This window comes from Oncorhynchus masou, chromosome 13 (genome assembly GCF_036934945.1).
Source record: "Oncorhynchus masou masou isolate Uvic2021 chromosome 13, UVic_Omas_1.1, whole genome shotgun sequence".
In the NCBI taxonomy this organism is placed as follows: domain Eukaryota; kingdom Metazoa; phylum Chordata; class Actinopteri; order Salmoniformes; family Salmonidae; genus Oncorhynchus; species Oncorhynchus masou.
In genome coordinates, this window is record NC_088224.1 from 87,472,354 (window position 1) to 87,495,747 (window position 23,394).

A 23,394-nucleotide genomic window follows, 5' to 3' on the forward strand; every position below is an offset into this window, starting at 1 on the left:
GAGAGAACCAGAGGTAGACTGAGGAGGATGGAGAGAACCAGTGGTAGACTGAGGAGGACAGAGAGAATCAGAGGTAGACTGAGGAGGACGGAGAGAATCAGTGGTAGACTGAGGAGGACGGAGAGAATCAGTGGTAGACTGAGGAGGACGGAGAGAATCAGAGGTAGATTGAGGAGGATGGAGAGAACCAGAGGTAGATTGAGGATGGAGAGAACCAGAGGTAGACTGAGGAGGATGGAGAGAATCAGAGGTAGACTGAGGAGGACAGAGAGAATCAGAGGTAGACTGAGGAGGATGGAGAGAATCAGAGGTAGATTGAGGATGGAGAGAACCAGAGGTAGACTGAGGAGGACAGAGAGAATCAGAGGTAGATTGAGGATGGAGAGAACCAGAGGTAGACTGAGGAGGACAGAGAGAATCAGAGGTAGACTGAGGAGGACAGAGAGAATCAGAGGTAGACTGAGGAGGACAGAGAGAATCAGAGGTAGATTGAGGAGGATGGAGAGAACCAGAGGTAGACTGAGGAGGATGGAGAGAACCAGAGGTAGACTGAGGAGGATGGAGAGAATCAGAGGTAGATTGAGGATGGAGAGAACCAGAGGTAGACTGAGGAGGACAGAGAGAATCAGAGGTAGACTGAGGAGGATGGAGAGAACCAGAGGTAGACTGAGGAGGATGGAGAGAACCAGAGGTAGACTGAGGAGGATGGAGAGAATCAGAGGTAGATTGAGGATGGAGAGAACCAGAGGTAGACTGAGGAGGATGGAGAGAACCAGAGGTAGACTGAGGAGGATGGAGAGAATCAGAGGTAGATTGAGGATGGAGAGAACCAGAGGTAGACTGAGGAGGACAGAGAGAATCAGAGGTAGACTGAGGAGGATGGAGAGAACCATTGGTAGACTGAGGAGGACAGAGAGAATCAGAGGTAGATTGAGGATGGAGAGAACCAGAGGTAGACTGAGGAGGATGGAGAGAACCAGAGGTAGACTGAGGAGGATGGAGAGAATCAGAGGTAGACTGAAGAGGATGGAGAGAACCAGAGGTAGACTGATGAGGACAGAGAGAACCAGAGGTAGACTGAGGAGGATGGAGAGAACCAGAGGTAGACTGAGGAGGACAGAGAGAATCAGAGGTAGATTGAGGATGGAGAGAACCAGAGGTAGACTGAGGAGGATGGAGAGAACCAGAGGTAGACTGAGGAGGATGGAGAGAACCAGAGGTAGACTGAGGAGGACAGAGAGAACCAGAGGTAGACTGAGGAGGACAGAGAGAACCAGAGGTAGACTGAGGAGGACAGAGAGAATCAGAGGTAGATTGAGGAGGACAGAGAGAATCAGAGGTAGATTGAGGAGGACAGAGAGAATCAGAGGTAGATTGAGGAGGACAGAGAGAATCAGAGGTAGACTGAGGAGGACAGAGAGAATCAGAGGTAGATTGAGGAGGACAGAGAGAATCAGAGGTAGATTGAGGAGGACAGAGAGAATCAGAGGTAGACTGAGGAGGACAGAGAGAATCAGAGGTAGACTGAGGAGGACAGAGAGAATCACAGGTAGACTGAGGAGGACAGAGAGAATCAGAGGTAGATTGAGGAGGATGGAGAGAATCAGAGGTAGACTGAGGAGGATGGAGAGAACCAGAGGTAGATTGAGGAGGATGGAGAGAATCAGAGGTAGACTGAGGAGGACAGAGAGAATCAGAGGTAGACTGAGGAGGATGGAGAGAACCAGTGGTAGACTGAGGAGGATGGAGAGAACCAGAGGTAGACTGAGGAGGACAGAGAGAACCAGAGGTAGACTGAGGAGGACAGAGAGAACCAGAGGTAGACTGAGGAGGATGGAGAGAACCAGAGGTAGACTGAGGAGGACAGAGAGAATCAGAGGTAGATTGAGGATGGAGAGAACCAGAGGTAGACTGATGAGGATGGAGAGAACCAGAGATAGACTGAGGAGGATGGAGAGAACCAGAGGTAGACTGAGGAGGACAGAGAGAACCAGAGGTAGACTGAGGAGGACAGAGAGAACCAGAGGTAGACTGAGGATGGAGAGAATCAGAGGTAGACTGAGGAGGATGGAGAGAACCAGTGGTAGACTGAGGAGGACAGAGAGAACCAGAGGTAGACTGAGGAGGACAGAGAGAATCAGAGGTAGATTGAGGAGGACAGAGAGAATCAGAGGTAGACTGAGGAGGACAGAGAGAATCAGAGGTAGACTGAGGAGGACAGAGAGAATATGTCTGCAGTTCTCCTACAGAAGCTGAGTATTCAGGTTAACATTGTAATTTATACTTTACATTTTATATGGATCCTTACATTCCTACCTCCTTATTCAAAAAATATAGTTCCCCATTATATTTAAATTCATAAACCGGTCAGTATATCTCCTGGATGCTGATTGGCTGAAAGCCATGGGATATCAGATGACATACCACAAGTACGATGCAAAACTAGTTTACTGTTCTGTATATGCTGGTAACCAGTTTCTAATAGCAACAAGGCACCTCAGGTATATACCACGGCTAAGGGCTGTATCCAGACACTCAGCGTTATGTTGTGCATAAGAACAGCATTTAGCCGTGGGACATTGGCCATATAGCACACACCCCTCGGGCCTTATTGCTTAAGTATAATATCACATGTTCAAACGGATTAAATGATCGTTGACATTGTAACTATAAACAAATCCCATTAAAAAATATACTTAAAAAAAGAAGCTTAGTGCTCATAGCCAATAGGCTGCCTGCCTCAATGCTCTGGCCCAATCAGTGTCAGACTTAGACCCACCTGGAACCCGTCAACCTCCACAGAGTTACTATCCACTCTGTGTGGAGCTGTAATAAATGACTACCTCCACAGAGTTTCTATCCACTGTGTGGAGCTGTTATAAATGACTACCTCCACAGAGTTTCTATCCACTCTGTGTGGAGCTGTTATAAATGACTACCTCCACAGAGTTTCTATCCACTCTGTGTGGAGCTGTTATAAATGACTACCTCCACAGAGTTTCTATCCACTCTGTGTGGAGCTGTTATAAATGACTACCTCCACAGAGTTTCTATCCACTCTGTGTGGAGCTGTTAGAAATGACTACCTCCACAAAGTTTCTATCCACTCTGTGTGGAGCTGTTATAAATGACTACCTCTACAGAGTTTCTATCCACTCTGTGTGAAGCTGTTATAAATGACTAGCTCCACAGAGTTTCTATCCACTCTGTGTGGAGCTGTTATAAATGACTACCTCCACAGAGTTTCTATCCACTCTGTGTGGAGCTGTTAAAAATGACTACCACCAGGACTCCTCTACCTGCCTATAGCAGAGGCAGGACACAGGCTCTTTCCGGTTGAGAGAGGGACGGGAGAGAGAGAGAAAGGGAGTGAAAGAGATGGAGGGAAGAAGAGGGAGAGAGAAAGAGAGAGAAAGAAATGTAGGAAAGATGAGGGAGATGGAGGGATGAAGAGGGAGATAGAGAAAGAGAGAAAGAAATGGAGGGAAGAAGAGGGAGATAGAGAGAGAGATGGGGGATGAAGAGAGAAATTGAGGGAAGAAGAGGGAGATAGTGATGAAGAGGGAGATAGAGAAAGAGAGAGAGATGGGGGATGAAGAGAGAGAGAGAAATGGAGGGAAGAAGAGAGAAAGAGAAATGAAGAGGGAGATAGTGAAAAGGAGAGAAATGGAGGGAAGAAGGGGGAGATAGTGATGAAGATAGGGGGATGAAGAGAGAAATGGAGGGAAGACGAGAGAAAGAGAAATGGAGGGATGAAGAGGGAGTTAGTGAAAAGGAGAGACATTGAGGGATGAAGAGAGAGGGAGAAAAACAGGACAAGGGAAAGGGGGAACAAGAGAGAGAGAGTGAGAGAAGGGGGATTTGAGAGAGAAAAACAAGAGGCAGAGAGAAGGGAGGATAAAGGGATAGAGAGAAAAACAAGAGGCAGAGAGAAGGGAGGATGAAGGGATAGAGAGAAAAACAAGAGACAGAGAGAAGGAAGGATGAAGGGATAGAGAGAAAAACAAGAGGCAGAGAGAAGGCAGGATGAAGGGATAGAGAGAAAAACAAGAGGCAGAGAGAAGGGAGGATGAAGGGATAGAGAGAAAACAAGAGGCAGAGAGAAGGGAGGATGAAGGGATAGAGAGAAAAACAAGAGGCAGAGAGAAGGGAGGATGAAGGGATAGAGAGAAAAACAAGAGGCAGAGAGAAGGGAGGATGAAGGGATAGAGAGAAAAACAAGAGGCAGAGAGAAGGGAGGATGAAGGGATAGAGAGAAAAACAAGAGGCAGAGAGAAGGGAGGATGAAGGGATAGAGAGAAAAACAAGAGGCAGAGAGAAGGGAGGATGAAGGGATAGAGAGAAAAACAAGAGGCAGAGAGAAGGGAGGATGAAGGGATAGAGAGAAAAACCCAGAGGGTGAAAAGAGGAAGCTGAGATCAATCAGCCTCTCCTCCAGTATGACAGCGTCATCACAGCCAGCTGAAGGATGACATTCTCTCTCTCTCTCCTGTGACACATCTAAACACTGGGCGGCCATCTTCCCCTCACTTGTGTTCAGCACTTCAATAACCATAGTCATCAAGGATCATATGTGGTTTGAGTTTGTGTTAAGGAAATTAAAAGGGGTGAAAAAATTGCGTCCTTGATAACTGAAATTCTCCTCTCGTTTGGTGGTAACAGGTGCTCTCTAAAGCGACACCAGCACGAGCTCAAATTATAATCAAAACCTCCCGATTGACTGTAATTGCTTTTCTTCCCGCTACTTTAGACCACCGTGCGTGCGTGTGTTTGTTTGTTTAACTATCCTTGTGGGTACCAGAAGCCCTCACACGGATAGTAAAACAAGGAAAATGGGCCTGTCCCCACAAGGAAAAAGTTTAGGGTTAGGTTTAGGGTTACAATTCGGGTTAGGGTTAGAATTAAGGTTAGGTTTAGAATTAAGGTTAGAATTAGAATTAAGGTCAGGGTTAGGATTAGAATTAAGGTTAGGTTTAGAATTAAGGTTAGGATTAGAATTAAGGTCAGGGTTAAGATTAGAATTAAGGTCAGGGTTAGAATTAAGGTTAGAATTAGAATTAAGGTCAGGGTTAGAATTAGAATTAAGGTTAGGTTTAAATTTAAGGTTAGAATTAGAATTAAGGTCAGGGTTAGGATTAGAATTAAGGTTAGGTTTAGAATTAAGGGTTAGGGTTAGAATTAAGGTCAGGGTTAGAATTAGAATTAAGGTCAGGGTTAGAATTAAGGTTAGAATTAGAATTAAGGTCAGGGTTAGAATTAAGGTCAGGGTTAGAATTAGAATTAAGGTTAGGTTTAGAATTAAGGTTAGAATTAGAATTAAGGTCAGGGTTAGGATTAGAATTAAGGTCAGGGTTACTACAATTAGGTTTAGGGTTAAAATTAGGGTTAGGATTAGAATTAAGGTAAGGGTTATGATTAGAATTAAGGTTAGGGTTAGGAGTTAAGGTTACATTTAGGTTAGGGGTTAGGGTTAGGGGTTTGGGGTTAAGGTTAGTCTTAGGGTTAAGGTCAGAGTTAGATTTAGGTTATAGTTAGGGCAAATAGCATTTTGGATGGGAATCAATTACTTGGTCCCCACAAGGATAGCAAAACAAACCTGTGTGTGTGTGTGGACACACACACACAGTCTGGCAGCAGTGTTGACAGAGCGAGTGGAACCGACCTGATGCTCTCATTCTCATCAGAAACACTGCCCTGATGGAGATGGTATTTCTCATCACCCACTGCCTGGCACACACACACACACAGGCATTGCCTGTGATGGAGTGGGCCTATTCCCCGGTCGCTGCCCACAAGAAAGCTGCCAATTGCCCCTTTCTCCAAAGGTAGAATGATAACTTTCCTGTGGAGTACTGTGGTTCACACACACACACACACCACCCCAGTCATAGACTGTTCTCTACTACCTCATGGCAAGTGGTGCCGGCGTGCCAAGTCCCCCCCCCCCCTCCCCAACCCCTCTTTTACGCTGCTGCTACTCTCTGTTTATCCTACAGTGCCTTGCGAAAGTATTCGGCCCCCTTGAACTTTGCGACCTTTTGCCACATTTCAGGCTTCAAACATAAAGATATAAAACTGTATTTTTTTGTGATGAATCAACAACAAGTGGGACACAATCATGAAGTGGAACGACATTTATTGGATATTTCAAACTTTTTTAACAAATCAAAAACTGAAAAATTGGGCGTGCAAAATTATTCAGCCCCTTTACTTTCAGTGCAGCAAACTCACATTTTACATTTTACATATACATTTTATATACACATTTTACATTTTACATACACATTTTACATTTTACATATACATTTTACATTTTACATACACATTTTCCATATGCATTTTACATACACATTTTACATACACATTTTACATATACATTTTATATACACATTTTACATTTCACATATACATTTTACATACACATTTTACATACACATTTTACATACACATTTTACATACACATTTTACATATACATTTTACATATCCATTTTACATATCCATTTTACATACACATTTTACATACACATTTTACATTTTACATACACATTTTACATTTTACATATACATTTCACATTTTACATACACATTTTACATTTTGCATACACATTTTACATTTTACATACACATTTTACATACACATTTTACATTTTACATATACATTTTACATATACATTTTACATACACATTTTACATACATATTTGACATTTTACATACACATTTTACATTTTACATACGCATTTTACATTTTCCATATACATTTTCCATTTTACATATACATTTTACATACGCATTTTACATACACATTTTACATACACATTTTACATACACATTTTACATTTTAGATATACATTTTACATATACATTTTACATATACATTTTACATACACATTTTACATACACATTTTACATTTTACATATACATTTTACATTTTTCATACACATTTACCATATGCATTTTACATACACATTTTACATTTTACATATACATTTTATATACACATTTTACATTTCACATACACATTTTACATATACATTTTACATTTTACATATACATTTTACATATACATTTTACATATACATTTTACATATACATTTTACATACACATTTTACATTTTACATATACATATACATTTTACATATACATTTTACATATACATTTTACATATACATTTTAAATACACATTTTACATATACATTTTTTTTTTACATACACATTTTCCATATGCATTTTACATACACATTTTACGTACACATTTTTAATTTTACATATACATTTTATATACACATTTTACATTTCACATACACATTTTACATATACATTTTACATACACATTTTACATACACATTTTACATACACATTTTACATATACATTTTACATTTTACATATACATTTTACATATACATTTTACATATACATTTTACATATACATTTTACATGTTACATATACATTTCACATTTTACATACACATTTTACATTTTATATACACATTTTACATTTTACATATACATTTTACGTTTTTCATACACATTTACCATATGCTTTTACATACACATTTTACATTTTACATATACATTTTATATACACATTTTACATTTCACATACACATTTTACATATACATTTTACATTTTACATATACATTTTACATATACATTTTACATACACATTTTACATACACATTTTACATTTTACATATACATATACATTTTACATATACATTTTACATATACATTTTACATATACATTTTAAATACACATTTTACATATCCATTTTACATTTTACATACACATTCTCCATATGCATTTTACATACACATTTTACGTACACATTTTTAATTTTACATATACATTTTATATACACATTTTACATTTCACATACACATTTTACATATACATTTTACATACACATTTTACATACACATTTTACATACACATTTTACATTTTACATATACATTTTACATATACATTTTACATATACATTTTACATATACATTTTACATATACATTTTACATGTTACATATACATTTCACATTTTACATACACATTTTACATTTTACATACACATTTTACATTTTACATATACATTTTACGTTTTTCATACACATTTACCATATGCTTTTACATACACATTTTACATTTTAAATATACATTTTATATACACATTTTACATTTTACATACACATTTTACATACACATTTTACATATACATTTTACATTTTACATATACATTTCACATATACATTTTACATATACATTTTACATACATATTTTACATTTTACATATACATTTTACATACACATTTTACATATGCATTTTACATACACATTTTCCATATACATTTTACGTACACATTTTTAATTTTACATATACATTTTATATACACATTTTACATTTCACATATACATTTTACATATACATTTTACATTTTACATATACATTTTACATATACATTTTACATATACATTTTACATATACATTTTACATATACATTTTACATGTTACATATACATTTCACATTTTACATACACATTTTACATTTTACATACACATTTTACATTTTACATATACATTTTACGTTTTTCATACACATTTACCATATGCTTTTACATACACATTTTACATTTTAAATATACATTTTATATACACATTTTACATTTTACATACACATTTTACATATACATTTTACATTTTACATATACATTTCACATATACATTTTACATATACATTTTACATACATATTTTACATTTTACATATACATTTTACATACACATTTTCCATATGCATTTTACATACACATTTTACATTTTACATTTTACGTACACATTTTTAATTTTACATATACATTTTATATACACATTTTACATTTCACATATACATTTTACATACACATTTTACATACACATTTTACATTTTACATACACATTTTACATATACATTTTACATATACATTTTTCATACACATTTTACATACACATTTTACATTTTACATATACATTTTACATTTTTCATACACATTTACCATATGCATTTTACATACACATTTTACATTTTACATATACATTTTATATACACATTTTACATTTCACATATACATTTTACATACACATTTTACATACACATTTTACATACACATTTTACATTTTACATATACATTTTACATATACATTTTACATATACATTTTACATATACATTTTACATACACATTTTCCATATGCATTTTACATACACATTTTACATATACATTTTACATACACATTTTTAATTTTACATATACATTTTATATACACATTTTACATTTCACATACACATTTTACATATACATTTTACATATACATTTTACATATACATTTTACATACACATTTTACATACACATGTTACATATACATTTTATATACACATTTTACATTTCACATATACATTTTACATACACATTTTACATTTTCCATATACATTTTACATTTTACATACACATTTTCCATATGCATTTTACATACACATTTTACATATACATTTTACGTACACATTTTTAATTTTACATATACATTTTATATACACATTTTACATTTCACATATACATTTTACATATACATTTTACATATACATTTTACATACACATTTGACATGCACATTTTACATTTTACATATACATTTCACATACACATTTTACATTTTACATACACATTTTACATACACATTTTACATACACATTTTACATACACATTTTACATATACATTTTACATATACATTTTACATACACATTTTACATACACATTTTACATACACATTTTACATTTTACATACACATTTTACATTTTACATATACATTTCACATTTTACATACACATTTTACATTTTGCATACACATTTTACATTTTACATACACATTTTACATATACATTTTACATACACATTTTACATACATATTTGACATTTTACATACACATTTTACATTTTACATACGCATTTTACATTTTCCATATACATTTTACATTTTACATATACATTTTACATACGCATTTTACATACACATTTTACATACACATTTTACATACACATTTTACATTTTAGATATACATTTTACATATACATTTTACATATACATTTTACATATACATTTTACATACACATTTTACATACACATTTTACATTTTACATATACATTTTACATTTTTCATACACATTTACCATATGCATTTTACATACACATTTTACATTTTACATATACATTTTATATACACATTTTACATTTCACATACACATTTTACATATACATTTTACATTTTACATATACATTTTACATATACATTTTACATATACATTTTACATATACATTTTACATATACATTTTACATACACATTTTACATTTTACATATACATATACATTTTACATATACATTTTACATATACATTTTACATATACATTTTAAATACACATTTTACATATACATTTTACATTTTACATACACATTTTCCATATGCATTTTACATACACATTTTACGTACACATTTTTAATTTTACATATACATTTTATATACACATTTTACATTTCACATACACATTTTACATATACATTTTACATACACATTTTACATACACATTTTACATACACATTTTACATACACATTTTACATATTTTACATATTACATATACATTTTACATGTTACATATACATTTCACATTTTACATACACATTTTACATTTTACATACACATTTTACATTTTACATATACATTTTACGTTTTTCATACACATTTACCATATGCTTTTCATACACATTTTACATTTTACATATACATTTTATATACACATTTTACATTTCACATACACATTTTACATATACATTTTACATTTTACATATACATTTTACATATACATTTTACATATACATTTTACATATACATTTTACATACACATTTTACATACACATTTTACATACACATTTTACATTTTACATATACATATACATTTTACATATACATTTTACATATACATTTTACATATACATTTTAAATACACATTTTACATATACATTTTACATTTTACATACACATTTTCCATATGCATTTTACATACACATTTTACGTACACATTTTTAATTTTACATATACATTTTATATACACATTTTACATTTCACATACACATTTTACATATACATTTTACATACACATTTTACATACACATTTTACATACACATTTTACATACACATTTTACATATACATTTTACATTTTACATATACATTTTACATATACATTTTACATATACATTTTACATATACATTTTACATATACATTTTACATGTTACATATACATTTCACATTTTACATACACATTTTACATTTTACATACACATTTTACATTTTACATATACATTTTACGTTTTTCATACACATTTACCATATGCTTTTACATACACATTTTACATTTTAAATATACATTTTATATACACATTTTACATTTTACATACACATTTTACATACACATTTTACATATACATTTTACATTTTACATATACATTTCACATATACATTTTACATATACATTTTACATACATATTTTACATTTTACATATACATTTTACATACACATTTTACATATGCATTTTACATACACATTTTCCATATACATTTTACGTACACATTTTTAATTTTACATATACATTTTATATACACATTTTACATTTCACATATACATTTTACATATACATTTTACATTTTACATATACATTTTACATATACATTTTACATATACATTTTACATATACATTTTACATGTTACATATACATTTCACATTTTACATACACATTTTACATTTTACATACACATTTTACATTTTACATATACATTTTACGTTTTTCATACACATTTACCATATGCTTTTACATACACATTTTACATTTTACATATACATTTTACATACATATTTTACATTTTACATATACATTTTACATACACATTTTCCATATGCATTTTACATACACATTTTCCATATACATTTTACGTACACATTTTTAATTTTACATATACATTTTATATACACATTTTACATTTCACATATACATTTTACATACACATTTTACATACACATTTTACATTTTACATTTTACATACACATTTTACATATACATTTTACATATACATTTTTCATACACATTTTACATACACATTTTACATTTTACATATACATTTTACATTTTTCATACACATTTACCATATGCATTTTACATACACATTTTACATTTTACATATACATTTTATATACACATTTTACATTTCACATATACATTTTACATACACATTTTACATACACATTTTACATACACATTTTACATTTTACATATACATTTTACATATACATTTTACATATACATTTTACATACACATTTTCCATATGCATTTTACATACACATTTTACATATACATTTTACATACACATTTTTAATTTTACATATACATTTTATATACACATTTTACATTTCACATACACATTTTACATACACATTTTACATACACATTTTACATATACATTTTACATTTTACATATACATTTTACATATACATTTTACATATACATTTTACATATACATTTTACATACACATTTTACATTTTACATATACATTTCACATTTTACATACACATTTTACATTTTGCATACACATTTTACATTTTACATACACATTTTACATTTTACATATACATTTTACATATACATTTTACATACACATTTTACATACATATTTGACATTTTACATACACATTTTACATTTTACATACACATTTTACATTTTCCATATACATTTTACATTTTACATACGCATTTTACATACACATTTTACATACACATTTTACATACACATTTTACATTTTAGATATACATTTTACATATACATTTTACATATACATTTTACATATACATTTTACATACACATTTTACATTTTACATATACATTTTACATTTTTCATACACATTTACCATATGCATTTTACATACACATTTTACATTTTACATATACATTTTATATACACATTTTACATTTCACATACACATTTTACATATACATTTTACATATACATTTTACATATACATTTTACATATACATTTTACATACACATTTTACATTTTACATATACATTTTACATTTTGCATACACATTTTCCATATGCATTTTACATACACATTTTACATATACATTTTACGTACACATTTTACATTTTTCATACACATTTACCATATGCATTTTACATACACATTTTACATTTTACATATACATTTTATATACACATTTTACATTTCACATATACATTTTACATACACATTTTACATTTTCCATATACATTTTACATTTTACATACACATTTTCCATATGCATTTTACATACACATTTTACATATACATTTTACGTACACATTTTTAATTTTACATATACATTTTATATACACATTTTACATTTCACATATACATTTTACATATACATTTTACATATACATTTTACATACACATTTGACATGCACATTTTACATTTTACATATACATTTCACATACACATTTTACATTTTACATACACATTTTACATACACATTTTACATACACATTTTACATTTTACATACACATTTTACATACACATTTTACATACACATTTGACATTTTACATACACATTTTACATTTTCCATATGCATTTTACATATACATTTTACATTTTACATATACATTTTACATACGCATTTTACGTATACATTTTACATACACATTTTACATATACATTTTACATATACATTTGACATACACATTTTAGATTTTACATATACATTTGACATTTTACATAAACATTTTACATATACATTTTACATACACATTTTACATATACATTTTACATATACATTTTACTTTTATATAAAGCAGTCACATAACAATAATACATTACCAAACATAAACTCTTTAATCCCACCCCTCAGCCACTCTCAGACCTTCCCACCTATCACCAATAGACCTCAGCTCTTTAATCCCACCCCTCAGCCACTCTCAGCCCATCCCACCTATCACCATAGACCTCAGCTCTTTAATCCCACCCCTCAGCCACTCTCAGCCCATCCCACCTATCACCATAGACCTCAGCTCTTTAATCCCACCCCTCAGCCACTCTCAGCCCATCCCACCTATCACCATAGACCTCAGCTCTTTAATCCCACCCCTCAGCCACTCTCAACCCATCCCACCTATCACCATAGACCTCCGTTTTTTAATCCCACCTCCTCAGCCACTCTCAGCCCATCCCACCTATCACCATAGACCTCAGCTCTTTAATCCCACCCCCTCAGCCACTCTCAGCCCATCCCACCTATCACCATAGACCTCAGCTCTTTAATCCCACCTCTCAGCCACTCTCAGCCCATCCCACCTATCACCATAGACCTCAGCTCTTTAATCCCACCTCTCAGCCACTCTCAGCCCATCCCACCTATCACCATAGACCTCAGCTCTTTAATCCCACCCTTCAGCCACTCTCAGCCCATCCCACCTATCACCATAGACTCCTCTCATTTGGTTTCCATGTGCCATACATTTTTCAATTGTTCTGTGATGTTTTACATACATTTTGAACCTTTCTAATCCAATAGCATGCACAGATTGTGAGCTAAAGATGAAAACCTTTCCTACCAGTATTATTATATTATTTATTGACTGACTATGGCTTTCAAAATTGCCCAACACTGCAATTTGTAAGGTTAATTTTAAGGAAATGTTGTGATTTTTTAACCATTCCTGAACCTGTGACCAGAAACAAGCTACATGGGGTCAATACCAGAACAAATGATCTAGTGATTCTGTCTCTTCACAGCAAAATCTACAGAGCTGAGATTGTTGTATGCCCCATATATATGGCATTCTGTTGGTGGCAATAATTTTGTATGATAATTTCAATTGAAAAACACAAAAAGTGTTGAATCGTGTTGTTTTTTGTGTCAGTTCATAAACCATGTGCCATGGAATCACTACATTGAACATCTCTTCTTCTCTTTTTTTATTTGTGGAACCTGTATGGCTCAGCTGTGAAGATTTTTGTCCTCAGATGAAACGGGTATATTTGTCTATTTATGCCAGTTCCTTTCAGCCAATTTGTATCTTTAATATATGGCAGGCAAACAAGTTCCCTTCCGTCTCCCTTTCCACCTGCTTCCTCCATTTTTGTGGTAGTGCTGTAATCAGTTTCGGTTGTAAATTTGGTTTGAAAAGATATTCCCGTGTATTCTCGATAACTGCATGTGACATAAATCCTCCGTTTCTATTCATAATATCATTCATAAATGTAATACCAATTATTTATTTACTTTACCCATAAAGAATGTTTTTTTTTCTATTAATCAGTATATTTGAGTTGAACCATAACATTTGATGTAATATTTGTTCTATATTTTCAGGAGGATAAAACTGAAATTGTAAGCAGCTTTGAATGGCTTGTTAGAAAAAGGGGTGATACTTTAAACAAAATGTCATTTTCAATTAGTCGGAAGTGAGAAGGTGTAATCCATACAATTAGTAGGAAGTGAGAAGGTGTAATCCATACAATTAGTAGGAAGTGAGAAGGTGTAATCCATACAATTAGTAGGAAGTGAGAAGGTGTAATCCATACAATTAGTCAGAAGTGAGAAGGTGTAATCCATACAATTAGTAGGAAGTGAGAAGGTGTAATCCATACAATTAGTAGGAAGTGAGAAGGTGTAATCCATACAATTAGTCAGAAGTGAGAAGGTGTAATCCATACAATTAGTAGGAAGTGAGAAGGTGTAATCCATACAATTAGTAGGAAGTGAGAAGGTGTAATCCATACAATTAGTCAGAAGTGAGAAAGTGTAATCCATACAATTAGTAGGAAGTGAGAAGGTGTAATCCATACAATTAGTAGGAAGTGAGAAGGTGTAATCCATACAATTAGTCGGAAGTGAGAAGGTGTAATCCATACAATTAGTAGGAAGTGAGAAGGTGTAATCCATACAATTAGTAGGAAGTGAGAAGGTGTAATCCATACAATTAGTCAGAAGTGAGAAGGTGTAATCCATACAATTAGTAGGAAGTGAGAAGGTGTAATCCATACAATTAGTAGGAAGTGAGAAGGTGTAATCCATACAATTAGTCAGAAGTGAGAAGGTGTAATCCATACAATTAGTCAGAAGTGAGAAGGTGTAATCCATACAATTAGTAGGAAGTGAGAAGGTGTAATCCATACAATTAGTAGGAAGTGAGAAGGTGTAATCCATACAATTAGTCAGAAGTGAGAAGGTGTAATCCATACAATTAGTAGGAAGTGAGAAGGTGTAATCCATACAATTAGTCAGAAGTGAGAAGGTGTAATCCATACAATTAGTAGGAAGTGAGAAGGTGTAATCCATACAATTAGTAGGAAGTGAGAAGGTGTAATCCATACAATTAGTCAGAAGTGAGAAGGTGTAATCCATACAATTAGTAGGAAGTGAGAAGGTGTAATCCATACAATTAGTAGGAAGTGAGAAGGTGTAATCCATACAATTAGTCGGAAGTGAGAAGGTGTAATCCATACAATTAGTAGGAAGTGAGAAGGTGTAATCCATACAATTAGTCAGAAGTGAGAAAGTGTAATCCATACAATTAGTAGGAAGTGAGAAAGTGTAATCCATACAATTAGTAGGAAGTGAGAAGGTGTAATCCATACAATTAGTAGGAAGTGAGAAGGTGTATAATCCATACAATTAGTAGGAAGTGAGAAGGTGTAATCCATACAATTAGTCAGAAGTGAGAAGGTGTAATCCATACAATTAGTAGGAAGTGAGAAGGTGTAATCCATACAATTAGTCAGAAGTGAGAAGGTGTAATCCATACAATTAGTAGGAAGTGAGAAGGTGTAATCCATACAATTAGTCAGAAGTGAGAAGGTGTAATCCATACAATTAGTAGGAAGTGAGAAGGTGTAATCCATACAATTAGTCGGAAGTGAGAAGGTGTAATCCATACAATTAGTCAGAAGTGAGAAGGTGTAATCCATACAATTAGTCAGAAGTGAGAAGGTGTAATCCATACAATTAGTCAGAAGTGAGAAGGTGTAATCCATACAATTAGTAGGAAGTGAAAAGGTGTAATCCATACAATTAGTAGGAAGTGAGAAGGTGTAATCCATACAATTAGTGAGAAGGTGTATATAAAGGCACAACGGATGAGTCTTTCTACCAGAGAACCATTTTGGGTTTAAGTATCATTTATGTATGAGTGAAGCTTTTAGTGAGAGGTTTAAAGCTTTAATATTTAATTATTTTTGCCCACCCCCAAAACTCATATTCATTATATAAATAGGAACGTTTAATTTAATCTGTAAGAGAATTATTTCTTGTTTGATTATATAACTACAGTTAGAAACTTGAGGAAAGAACATATGCATTAGTCTAGTAGTGACGCGTTAGTGATTTAAGATAAGTAGCCTAGTGGTTAGAGGCAGGTAGCTTAGTGGTTAGAGGCAGGTAGCCTAGTGGTTAGAGCGTTGGACTTGTAACCAATAGGTTACTGGATCAAATCCCCGAGCCGACGAGGTAAATATCTGTCGTTCTGCCCCTGAACAAGGCAGTTAACCCACTGTTCCTAGGCCGTCATTGGAAATAAGAATTTGTTCTTAACTGACATTCCTAGTTAAATAAAATAAAATTTTAAAAGTGATTCTGAATAGGCAACCAGTAGTAAATGTGACCATGTTCAATAGTAATTCAAAAAGTTTAATGTAGGAAATATAAAGGATCAAAAATGGCAGTAGTGATCAGTACTGACACTACACAGGTAAATGGCAGTAGTGATCAGTACTGACACTACACAGGTAAATGGCAGTAGTGATCAGTAGTGACACTACACAGGTAAATGGCAGTAGTGATCAGTAGTGACACTACACAGGTAAATGGCAGTAGTGATCAGTAGTGACACTACACAGGTAAATGGCAGTAGTGATCAGTAGTGACACTACACAGGTAAATGGCAGTAGTGATCAGTAGTGACACTACACAGGTAAATGGCAGTAGTGATCAGTAGTGACACTACACAGGTAAATGGCAGTAGTGATCAGTAGTGACACTACACAGGTAAATGGCAGTAGTGATCAGTACTGACACTACACAGGTAAATGGCAGTAGTGATCAGTAGTGACACTACACAGGTAAATGGCAGTAGTGATCAGTAGTGACACTACACAGGTAAATGGCAGTAGTGATCAGTAGTGACACTACACAGGTAAATGGCAGTAGTGATCAGTAGTGACACTACACAGGTAAATGGCAGTAGTGATCAGTAGTGACACTACACAGGTAAATGGCAGTAGTGATCAGTAGTGACACTACACAGGTAAATGGCAGTAGTGATCAGTACTGACACTACACAGGTAAATGGCAGTAGGGATCAGTACTGACACTACACAGGTAAATGGCAGTAGTGATCAGTAGTGACACTACACAGGTAAATGGCAGTAGTGATCAGTAGTGACACTACACAGGTAAATGGCAGTAGTGATCAGTACTGACACTACACAGGTAAATGGCAGTAGTGATCAGTAGTGACACTACACAGGTAAATGGCAGTAGTGATCAGTAGTGACACTACACAGGTAAATGGCAGTAGGGATCAGTAGTGACACTACACAGGTAAATGGCAGTAGTGATCAGTACTGACACTACACAGGTAAATGGCAGTAGTGATCAGTAGTGACACTACACAGGTAAATGGCAGTAGGGATCAGTACTGACACTACACAGGTAAATGGCAGTAGGGATACAATAGGCATACAGCAGAAATATATAGGCATTTGGTTGTAATTCGATAGTGACACCCCGGAATTGAGTAGAAAATAGGAAGTGCTCACAAGTAGTGAAACGTCCCAATTTATCACTAATTACTACATAAATGAATACTGGTTTACTACACATCTCAATAGCAAACAAGTAGTAGTTGTTTAGTAGTACTTTCTCATGAGGGGAAGTAGAGAGACATAAACACACTCTTGTCTTGATTGATCAGATTTAATTTGACAGACATTTAAAAAGTGATATTAAAAGTAGATAACAATATAAATGACGTCTTCACTTGAAGCCTCCGGAGGAACTACCCTTTCTTTGTCTATAGTGGGGAAAAAACAATGACTGATCAGTTCAAATCTGTCCTGCTAGGTCACACATGTCTGTTCTCTGACACGACTGTCAGTCTCCCTCACCTGTCCTTCCTTCCACGCCCCCTGTCGTTGATCCGGTTCTCCCTGCTCCCCTGCTTCCTGGCTCCATGGCTAGGCCTGTGCTCCTCATCCAGAAGCCCTTTAGGGAACAGACTCCGTTCGTCAAAGCCAGCCTTCACCACTGCAGGAGGTCACAGAGGGAATTTTTATTTAATTTTATCTTTATTTTACTGGGCAAGTCAGTTAAGAACAAATTCTTATTTTCAATGACGGCCTAGGAACAGTGGGTTAACTGCCTGTTCAGGGGCAGAACGACAGATTTGTACCTTGTCAGCTCGGGGATTCGAACTTGTAACCTAGTAACCGAAACGTTGCTAGTCCAACGCTCTAACCACTAGGCTACTATGCCGTCCCATCTACCCTGCCGTCCCATCTACCCTGCCGTCCCATCTACCCTGCCGTCCCATCTACCCTGCCGTCCCATCTACCCTGCCGTCCCATCTACCCTGCCGTCCCAATAACATCCTGAAGGTAGTCTGACACAAAACAACAGACCTGTATTATCTCAAAACTGTATATTATCTGTAAAACTACTTATTAGTCAAACTTTGTACTGATATTTTTGTATATTCCTTTTTACACCAATAAGGGGCGTACCCTCAGTGTTGGCAGGTAGGGGTGTGAATATTGGGCTGGCTTTGGCGCTATGGTTGAAGTAGCGGTGAGGGTGTATGACGAACTCTGGTCTGGACAGCTCTCTGACAGACTGTACTTCTCCGATACGCAGCCCACTGAACGTACCTACAGAGGGAGTGGAAGACACACTGATGACTGTGGAGAAATATGTATGCCAACACACACACACACACACACACACACAAATCTGACTTCAGATGAGAGGAGAATAGAAGGCATGAGAATACAGGAAGGGAACCCATTATCTGAGTCTGGACTTACCAACATCAGTATTCAATGGTGTCTCCCTATGGCCAGGTCGGCTGTCACTCACCCTCAGGCCCTGCCTCTCCCTGTAGCTTCGCCCCAAAATACTACTACTACTAGGAGGAGGACAGTCACCGGGAATACTACACACACACACAACAAACACATCATGCACACACACACACACATATCAGGCACACACACACACACACATCAGGCACACACACACACACACATCAGGCACACACACACACACATCAGGCACACACACACACATCAGGCACACACACACACATCAGGCACACACACACACATCATGCACACACACACACATCATGCAAACACACACACGCATCATGCAGACACATCATGTAGACACACACACACACATCAATGCAGACATTACATGACATCACAGTGAATTACTAAATGAAAGACAGAATGTCATGTGTTGTTGTATGGTGAATATCTAGTTAGCTGCAACCACTCATCTCCTGTGGGTTTTCTAGCTGTGTACAGTGTGTTCAATCTATTTATCTCCCGTGGGTTTTATAGCTGTGTACAGTGTGTTCAGTCTATTGGTCTCCTGTGGGTTTTCTAACTGTGTACAGTGTGTTCAGTCTATTGGTCTCCCGTGGGTTTTATAGCTGTGTACAGTGTGTTCAGTCTATTGGTCTCCTGTGGGTTTTATAGCTGTGTACAGTGTGTTCAGTCTATTGGTCTCCTGTGGGTTTTATAGCTGTGTACAGTGTGTTCAGTCTATTGGTCTCCCGTGGGTTTTATAGCTGTGTACAGTGTGTTCAGTCTATTGGTCTCCCGTGGGTTTTATAGCTGTGTACAGTGTGTTCAGTCTATTGGTCTCCCGTGGGTTTTATAGCTGTGTACAGTGTGTTCAGTCTATTGGTCTCCCGTGGGTTTTATAGCTGTGTACAGTGTGTTCAGTCTATTGGTCTCCCGTGGGTTTTATAGCTGTGTACAGTACAGTCCTTTTCAGGATGGATTACCATCATAAAGTTCAGAATGTCTTGCTGTGACACAGTGGGAACTTACATTGACCCCAGCTCCTCTCTCTCCAGGCCTGTGTTGTCTCCAGCCTCCTCTGTCTCCACGACTGCCCTTCTCTCCTCCCGCATCTTGGGGGGTTGGCTGTCAAACTCAGGGTCTGTACAACTGGGGCTCTGTGGTGACACTGTCCCCTCTCTAGGCTCTCCTTCTCCCACTTGGACAGATACAGGCCCATCCAAACGCCAGTGCTCCTCCTAAAAGTGTGTGTGAGTGTGGTGGTGGTGGGGGGGGGGGGGGGGGGTAAACTCGTTTTTACAAACACACTTGTAAGGACAGTTTAGTACAGGTTTCACTTCTGATTCATCGACTACACACCTCCCACATACTGTACACACACTCAGTCACTGTTTACCAGAGTGATGCCTACCAGACTGATAATCACTGCCTACCAGAGTGATAATCACTGCCTAGCAGAGTGATAATCACTGCCTATCAGAGTGATAATAGCTGCCTACCAGAGTGATAATTGCTTCCTACCAGAGTGATAATCGCTTCCTACCAGAGTGATAATCACTGCCTACCAGAGTGATACTCACTGCCTACCAGAGTGATAATCACTGCCTACCAGAGTGATAATCACTGCCTACCAGAGTGATGTCTACCAGAGTGATAATCACTGTCTACCAGAGAGATAATCACTGCCTACCAGAGTGATAATCACTGTCTACCAGAGAGATAATCACTGCTTACCAGAGTGATAATCACTGCCTATATTTTTTTCATGAGCACGGCCTTGTTTCTATTACAGCATGTTGGATGACTCGCATTCATATTCCATTCACCCAGTTCAATGTAACAGCGACAGGTTTAGGCTGCTACATGATACTCACATTTTCCCTATACTCATCATACGGTTGATATAACCTAACCAATGAATTAAAGTTCACAACGTCAAGAGACAAATTTGAGGCGACAAACAGTGGCATTCAATACCGCCTTGCCTGCATCAAGCTGATATAGGGTGTACTCATTAGTCCAACAGTTTTAAATGAGAGTTTCTATTGGACAAATTCAGGTATGTTAATCCCCGTTTTGTTCCGTTTGTTTCCATTTTAAGAAACGTTTTTCAACAGAAATGAACACACCCCTAATCACGCGTAAAACACAGTTCACTTTAATATCAGCCACGTTGTATTCCTTCTATGCGCTCTCCTCTTCTCACATTGTTCTTTTGCTTGCAGACTTCAATGCACAAACCGTGCTGTTGAGGATACCGTAGACCATCTTTGCAAAATAGTGTGTTTTAATCAATTGTTTGGTGACGTGATTATATTTAGTATAGTTTTATCTAAAAAGGATAACTTTTTAAATGTTTTACAATTAAAAATGTTATGAAATTCACTGAGTGGATGGTCCTACCCTTCCTCCTCTGAGGAGCCTCCACTGACGTAGATGAGTACCTGTTACACACCTGTGGCTGAGCACACACACAGACACAATCACAGACACACACCTGTCCGAACACGCCCACTGTGTCCCCAGGTAGGTAGCTGAGAGCTACGCTACAGTCTGCAGATGCTGAGAGGAGGAGGAGCCTGCCGCCATGGAGGCACGTCTCCAGGTGAGTTACACAGTCCATGTGTGGGCGGAGACTACCCAGCAATTCTGGAGCTTCATTGGTCACTCCGTCGCTGGGCAGGAGGCAGTATTCCTAATGGACAGGCAGACAAACAAACACACAGAACAGCACAACATATAATCACAGACCATTAAAGCAGCTAAAAAGGAAACATCTGGGCCTAGTCTGTCTCCCACCTGTATGCACCAGGTCTTCAGGGTTCCCTTGATGTCAGCAGTGATCAGGTATCGACCACAGGCGGTCATGGTCATGATGATGGACCCTATGTCTTTATGAGCTGTGAACACAGCAACCAGACCGCTATGGACCGTGTTCCAGAACCGAACCAGACCAGAACCGCCACATGAGACCAGGTCCGCTCCACCTACAGACCAGAACAGGGCCAGTCCGTGACTAGAATAGCATAATAGAATCACGTATCCTATCACGGGAGTTCACCAAAGTACCATCGCTCACCAACGGTGGCAACGCCCTTACGTCCTGGCAGGAAGAAGCATCTGGAGACGCCATCACTGCTCTCTGAGTCCTCCTCGCCGTTCACATCACACACTGAAGATATGGGGTCATTGAGGTTTGTGTTAAAGTGTTGTGCAGTGTGTGGGGGGTTGAAGTAACTTGTAG

The 23,394-nt window shown here is 35.8% G+C and overlaps 1 protein-coding gene across 1 annotated transcript in view; it reads right to left on the reverse strand.

The window, feature by feature from the left end:
- Positions 1–19,225: 19,225 nt before the first annotated feature.
- Positions 19,226–23,394, reverse strand: part of LOC135553462 (WD repeat-containing protein 49-like) — a 40,314-nt gene continuing 36,145 nt past the window's right edge. The window contains exons 14-20 of the mRNA XM_064985569.1: positions 23,230–23,322; positions 22,950–23,137; positions 22,648–22,845; positions 21,180–21,388; positions 20,145–20,272; positions 19,845–19,988; positions 19,226–19,368 (exon numbers count right to left, since the gene is read on the reverse strand). Coding sequence (XP_064841641.1) covers positions 19,226–19,368; positions 19,845–19,988; positions 20,145–20,272; positions 21,180–21,388; positions 22,648–22,845; positions 22,950–23,137; positions 23,230–23,322 — 1,103 coding nt within the window. The remainder of the gene's footprint in view (positions 19,369–19,844; positions 19,989–20,144; positions 20,273–21,179; positions 21,389–22,647; positions 22,846–22,949; positions 23,138–23,229; positions 23,323–23,394) is intronic.